Source organism: Apaloderma vittatum, unplaced genomic scaffold (genome assembly GCF_000703405.1).
Source record: "Apaloderma vittatum isolate BGI_N311 unplaced genomic scaffold, ASM70340v1 scaffold7931, whole genome shotgun sequence".
Lineage (NCBI taxonomy): Eukaryota > Metazoa > Chordata > Aves > Trogoniformes > Trogonidae > Apaloderma > Apaloderma vittatum.
This window is the reverse complement of record NW_009698538.1, coordinates 59,873-67,268: the sequence shown is the minus strand read 5'-3', so window position 1 is coordinate 67,268 and position 7,396 is coordinate 59,873. Positions and strand designations below refer to the sequence as shown.

The window sequence follows — 7,396 nt, the reverse complement described above, 5'->3', positions numbered from 1 at the left end:
GCTACAGATCCCCAGCCCTCTTTCATTTAGCGGTCAAGTTCATTTAGCCCTTGGTTCCTCCCTGAGGGAGGATTTCTCAGCAAGCCAGGAAGTGCTGGGGCTCAGACCTGGTTTCTCATCACTCACAGCTTTTTATAGATGTTGCACGACCAGGCTCCATCATGCCACCCGTCCTTTCAAAGAGAGGAAGGAAATGTGCAAGTAAGGGTGCGTAGCATGTGTGCGGTGGTGTGTTGGGCACAGTTGCACATCTGCCCCTCTCTTCGTTTAGGTCTCCAGGCATTGCTCCCGTGTAATCTTTCTTCTGCTTATGGGCCCTTCTGTTCTTATTTTGGCGACACGCACAAATGTTTACTTGTGCTCATAAAAAAACACCAATTCTATCTTTTCAGGTAAAATATCAAGAAAGCATGGCTCACCTGGGTGAACGCAAGTGGACTCACGTGTTCCCTTTCCTGGTGGTAGGTATTTATAGAACCATAGAATCATAGAATTGTCAGGATTGGAAGGGACTTAAAGATCATCTAGTTCCAACCTCCCCTGCCATGGGCAGGGACACCTCCCACTAGATCAGGCTGCTCAGAGCCCCATCGATCCTCATCCAGCCTGGCCTTAAAAACTTCCAGGGATGAGGCTTCCCCCGCCTCTCTGGGCAACATGTGCCAGTGTCTCACCACTCTCATGGGGAAGAGCTTCTTCCTAACCCCCAATCTGAACTGATCCATCTCTAGCTTCAATCCGTTCCCTCTAGTCCTATCACTACCCAACATCCTAAAAAGCCCCTCACCAGCTTTCTTGTAGCCCCCTGGTGTGACATGAAGCATAGCCCTATCACGGTTGAGGCCTGAGGCAGTGCCTTATCTCAGGTTGTTATAATTGTCCCTTGCAGTCACATTTATGAAGGGTCTGGGAGGGGTGAGGATGCAAACTCAGGCTCAGCAGAGCGTGAGAATTAACAGGTCAGGCCTTCAGTATTTTGAGGAGTGTGCCAATGCACACAAACACCAGTGCTCTGAGAAATTCTTAGAAGGACCAGGTTGCTGAAAACTGTGTCTCCCTCCATCCCATGTAGTGGCATCACTTTTGTTTCTGAGCTTTAGGGGTGTTTCAAGCTGAAATGCCGGCCCTGCTGCCTTCTGAGCCACAGCAGTTGAGCGTGGGAAGGGGGAGAGGCTTGGGGGACGAAGATGGTGGAATTGATGGTGCTCTGGGATGCTCTCTTGACAGGCCTCCTTAGTGTACTCTGCCAGCGCCGAATACTCCAACTGCGGTGAGAACGAATACTACAACCAGACCACTGGCATGTGCCATGACTGCCCCAAGTGCGAGCCGGGTGAAGAGCCTTACATGGTAATTTCAGTTTCTTCTGCTGGTACGGGGACAGGTATCAAGCACCAAATGCCAAAAAAAACCTCAACAAATGCTTTGTTACGTGGTGGTAATACATGGATAGGAGAGAAAATGGTCAAGGACAGAGGTGCTTAAGCGGGAGCACTTGTGCCTTGCAAGTGTGTCGTGCGAGTGAGGCCACGCGTGTGCATGCTGGCGTACCCCATCCTGGGAGCAGCTTGCTAAAAGTCGTACTGTAAAAGTGGCAAGGTAAAAGTTTCACACACAAATGCTTCCGAGGAGTTCTCATCTCAACAGCTATGTTAAAGCCGACACTGCCATTCTATCATGTTGTGATAAATTGGTTAATCTGGTGTGCTCACTGGCCCCCCACACCGAGAATTTAATTTTGCTCTCCCGCTAAGATATTTTGGCACTAGAGGAACTTGGATGCTTCTGCAACATTTTAAAGTACAGTTCCTGAGTAACCATCTGATTTACAGCAGATAATTGTTGCTTATTAAAAAATAAATTACTGAAATCCTGTTTGGTTTTAATGGGATAAACATCCTATTGCAAGAATTTCACACAGTTGGTAGTCCTGAACAAGTATGTTTGAATAATAACCAGTTGGTTTTAGTTTTATTTAATCTAAACGTAATGTTCAGCTGGGACATGTGAGTTCAGAGGTTACGAAATCTCATCCAAACATTGCCTTCTGTGATGTTCCCTCTGGCCTCTCTGAGCATGAAGGCAAGATCACTGATACGCCTGCGGTACCCATGTTTCCCCTGTAATCTTCTTTTCTACTCTTCAGTTTTCGGTTCACTTTCTATCTGAGCAGCAGCTGAAAATCACTTCCATGACTTGCAGGAATATGATATAAATAGATACGAGGGACCACTTTCAAGGTGTATGTTGCTGCCATTCCCCTTTTCTCTCTCCAGTTCACAGCGCACTGCATCCTTATATCCCTCCATGGCCTTTTTAGGACAGACACTAGGGGACCAAACACCAGAATTCGTTCCTTTGGCATGGCGTTGTGCTACAGAGCCAACAGGCCAGGCTATGAAAGTCCCCTTTTGCTAGAAGCCAGTGTGCCGCACGAGCCTGTTTTTCAGTGACTTTGTGTCGTTGCAGACTTGTGGATATGGCACCAAAGACGAGGACTATGGCTGCGTCCCCTGCCCTTCGGAGAAGTTTTCCAGAGGAGGTTACCAGATATGCAGGCGGCACAAAGACTGCGAGGGGTTTTTTCGAGCCACGGTCATGACACCTGGTGATCAGGAGAATGATGCAGAGTGTGGTCCTTGTCTCCCAGGGTAAGGACTTAACTGTGGATCTTTGTTCTACCCAAGACACTGTAAAATACCCTGAATGTCAAAATCTCCTACAGCCTCTCTTCCTGTCCTAGCTGACTGCAGATACAATACTGTTGCTTTATGCTTTTCGGTCTCTGCTAAAACAATATATTTAAATGTCTCAAAAGCATCAGTGAATTTAGTAAATCAAAAGATGCTGTTAATCTTATTGAAATGCCACTGAACGACTGTTGGGAACAAATAGAAAAAATGGAACTTCTCTTACTAGAAAGTGGAAAGGGAACAGCTCATGTACCCAAGCACAGGTGCACAGTGCCATTTTAGCTGCTCTCAGAAATCCAGCTTGGCCTCCAGCCGTGGCATCAGAGGGCCACCTTAGAAGTTCTGTGTCCTATCAACAAGCTCCATGAAGATACCTTGGATACCCTGTAGGGTTCGTGCTGGTACTACGTCACATTTAGGAACATAAAATGTCTTCTCTCCAGATATGACCAGCTGGCAAATTTGTCTGTAGTTGACAGCATTAGCTAACACAGCTGTTAGGTGAGATTCACTAAGGTATTTTGGACTCTCAGGGTCCTTTCTAGCTAACAGAAATGGGGCCAAAGAACTGCTAATATGGTGTTTGTGCTGTTGTTCAGAGTCAAAACAAGTTCCAGAGCTGGCTGATGAGGCTTAAAATGCATGCTGTTTATTAAGTCCGTCTTTTTAGTGGTCTCTTACAGTCAGTATAATTCTGATAGTATTGGTAAGAAAGCAATTGCTACCTTGAGTACATTAGCAATATGTTCTTGACTGTATGACCTTTGAAAGTCTGCAAACCCAAGCATACATTTGCTTTCTCAACATTTTTTGGGTAGGTTGAGTAAATACTGTAACATGCAACCTCACCTTACATACGTTTTCAGTTTCTGCAGTGTGCCTCTTTGGTTTAGAGGGTAATTCCTACTGACATTTGGCTTTTGTGCAGTTTGCAGAGGCTGTAAACCTACACTATGCAGGAAACCCTGTTAAAAAGTTTCCAGGTTTATTCTATCAGTGAGTCTGTGTGAAATTTTCACAGTTTACAAATAAAAAGAAGGACTTGTCTGGCTGCCAGTCAAGCAGACTGACGATGTGATTTGAAAAGAACTCCCTCTTAACTTCCCCTCATACATCATCAGGCGAAAAAAGTTAAACAGTGGCTGCAGTTGCTGTTTTGCAATTTTGGTCAGGACTAATGAGGTCACCCAGGTGGGAGCAGAGTGCTGGCTGAAAATAATCAGCTTGCACAGCTGGTGCTTGGGGAGTAACCTCAAAACACTGTGTTTGCACAGGTGTAACCTGTAGCAGAAGCTGGCCTGCCGGAATCTGGCTGTGTGCCTCTCCACGTGATTCTTGGGTCCTGGGATAGCTTGGCAAAGCCGGCAGTTCAGGAGAAAAGCCCTCTTACTCTGAATTTGAAGAGGTTAAAATCTCAGGTAAATTAAATATGGGCTAAAATAAGCTGTGAAGCTGGCTCAGAGACCTCAGAGGTTGCTTCTGTGTTATGGTGGGGGAAATGAAGAGCCTCAGTGTCAGAGCAGAGGGCTGGTGAGCAGTGTCGACCGACTGTCCGCCCTTCCTCATTGCCCGCGGTGACACAGGGACAGCCAGACACCTGGGTGAGTGGCAGCTGGCAGAGTGCTCCCTTGCTTGGCAGTAAACCTTAAAGAGACCCTCAATCAATGAGAGGGAAAAAATAAGGTTTCCATTTTCAGATCACTGTGTTTCCATGACACGCTGCAGACCTTCCCGAGGTAACAGCCTGCGCGCTGTGATCTATATTTAGGGGCTTCTCATCCCTTTGCTAGTGTTTTACCAGCTCAGTAGAGCTCAGAAGAGCATGTGGCACATTCTGACTCAAAGTTTTTAGATGAAACACCACTGAACTGGCTGTCTTTTCCCAGTGGCTACAAGTGATTTCCTCTATCATTTGCCTTGGAATAGGTGCTGGATAGTTACACGTTTTTCCTTCTATTTTTCTCATTATTACTGATCATCAGTTTTAGGGAAGAAGGAGACCTTAGGTACAAGAGCATCAATCATGTGCTGCTTCTCAGTGTTCATGTTCCCCTCCATATGAAACAGGAATAATGTTATTTGTCACATTCACAAGAAGGATGCAAGACTGTGACCAGGGAGTATTTTAAAGGCTTGGCTCTGAAGCTGTGATCCTCAAAGTTCAGCTGCAAGTGAACTCTAGAGGTATCTAGACCCAACCTCCTGGAACACTGCAGGTTTCATCCTCTGCTCCAGCTCTAGAGCTCTTCCATCATGATAAATAGGACAGGTCAAAATCGTGGAAATTAGATGCAACTCGAACTATTTCCCTCAATGGGATGATCCATTAGGTGTTCCTGGAGTGTGACTGAGATCATAACCAACTAGGAGCAGCCACAGCAGGTCAGAGCAAAGGTCCCTCTAGCCTGGTTGTCCGTCTTCAGTAGCAGCCGTAAGTGGAAACCCACAGGCCAGCTGTATACAACACATATTCTTCATGCTGTCCCAGCACCAGTTTTCAGCTTGGAGTAAGTCCCTGATCTCTTCAAAAGATGGAAATGCAAAGAGATCATTTGCTTTTAGAATGTCGTCTGATGATGCTTCCCCTTTTCACGAGTTTGTCCACAGTTACAGTAAAACCAGATTTAGTTATCTTCTCTGCGATGTTTTAAGAGAAGGAATGAGCCCTTTCCTCTGTTTTCCAAATAAAAAGGTTTAGCTGGTGAATTTCTAATGAAATAAAGTCCCTCCCTGCAGTCCTGGATAAGTCAGCGGATGTTTCCAACTATGTGCTCATCACCTCCCTGGTATCTCTCTGCAAACTGGCCCCCGCTGGGGACAGGCTCCCCCTGGTCCCATGTGCTCTGTTCCCTGTAGGGGGATAGACCTAAACCTGGGGCCCAGTCCCTGAGTGTGACATGACACCACCAAGGTTAGCCCGAGACAAATCACACAGTGTTAATCAGGAGAACACTTCAATCTGTTTTTCAATCTAGCCTTTACTCTTGTATTTTGATTGTAACACTTTCAATATCTGAGCCTGGTATGAAGTAAGGAAAGAGAGAGAATGAGTCTTGTAGTGGAAGTGTAACACCATGAAAATTCATTATTTCAGTACTGAAACATGTCTCTGTAGTTAGTGATATAAAGGGGTCAGTTATTTCCTGTATTGCCTTTAATATTTGGTACATTGCAAAGTAGCCAGAAACACAAATCTCTTGTCAGTACTTCCTTAGGGATAAATCATTAATGTCTACAGCTGCAGAGCTTTCTACTCATGTGGGCAAGCAGTTGCTTGTCATGAGCATCCTCTTCAGTTTTCTTTACACGTCCCCCACCATTGTGCAGTGTGGCAAAACCCAAGAAATATTCCACCAGCTTTATTTAATTAACTGTCAGAAGGGTTGTTTATCTTTCCTAAACCACTGTGGCTGTTAGACTGTGGTTCCTAACTGTCCCGTATTTTTCTTTATAGATTTATATGTGTCTTTGGCCTGACGCTTTTCTTTTTTCATGGTTTGGCAGTCGTTTCCTGCTTATTTATTAACTGCTTCACAATCTAGAATTGCACAGGCCCCCATATGAAAGTTAAGGTTTTGCCCCTGAGGCAAGGGTAGAGCGTCAGATGGGGCACAAGAGACGTTTGGGGGGAAGAGTGAGGGTGAATCTTTTAAAACCAGTAAAAACAAAAGGATGAACCATGTTCAATTTACCCACTCCCTGGGGTACCTCCAGCCTCCATCCCTTCTTTACACCTCTGCGTATTCCATCTCCTCGACATATATTGCTTATGTGTAGGCTGGATCATTCATTAATGACTGACTGATTTTGATGCACGTTTTCAGCAGTAATTTCCTAACAATGCACACATTTTTCCAGAAAAAACATACTGCACATGCACAGACAGGTGCGTAAGAGCAGAAAACAGATTTCCCATTGTGTAAAGTGTTTATTATGTTAAGTATGTCTGCATAGAATGGATTATGAATTTATTAATTTCTTTATTAAAATTTGTAGTGATTTACAAGTCATTTGTAAAGACATATCCATAACATCAACTATGTATGATTTTGATGTAATTTACTCATTAGGTTGCCCGTGGATCCAATTCTTGTATAAGCAATTACCTTATTTCAACACTAACTTCATTAGCAGCCCAGAAGTTCAAATCATGATGAGATTTCCTTCACTCTGTGATTACACCATCAAGGACTAACTTATAAAATATACGGCAAGGAAGTAAAAAAAACCAAAAAAACACCTAAACAACCCAAAACCCCTGAACCTGTAAAACCTAATATGGGTTTTCCTGTAAGGGTGGTGATTTCCTGTATTTTTTTTTTTATTCTGATTTGGCTCGAATTTGGTTTTAAGGTTAAGAATGTTGTTCTAATGGTGTTTAGGAAGAAAATTAGCCAACCATATCCAACCGGTGGTCTTTCCTGAAAGATTACTGCTTCAAAAAAATAGCATTTTCTTATTTTGAAAAATTGTATTCAGAGCATGCTGTAAACTGTAGCCTGGGCTCAGCAGGGAGAATAATGTTGTTTTAGGCAATGATACTACCTCTTGTCATGTAGCCTTGTTAGTTGATTAATTGCCTTTTAGGAGGAAAGGAAGAAGAGGAACACTATCTCTATTCAGGCAGTTTGAAAAAAAAAAGTATAATCTTTGCATCAAATTGCTTAATAAAGCTTGTTTTAAATGATTTTATCTCAGTATAA

At 44.0% G+C, this 7,396-nt stretch overlaps 1 protein-coding gene across 2 annotated transcripts in view; it reads left to right on the top strand.

The window, feature by feature from the left end:
- Window positions 1–398: 398 nt before the first annotated feature.
- Window positions 399–7,396, top strand: part of EDAR (ectodysplasin A receptor) — a 23,123-nt gene continuing 16,125 nt past the window's right edge. Inside the window, exons 1-3 of one of the 2 annotated variants that reach the window (XM_009878062.1) lie at window positions 399–461; window positions 1,228–1,350; window positions 2,470–2,651. In XM_009878062.1, the coding sequence (XP_009876364.1) occupies window positions 411–461; window positions 1,228–1,350; window positions 2,470–2,651 (356 nt within the window). In that variant the 5' untranslated portion in view covers window positions 399–410. The remainder of the gene's footprint in view (window positions 462–1,227; window positions 1,351–2,469; window positions 2,652–7,396) is intronic. The other variant, XM_009878063.1, reaches the window with a different exon arrangement.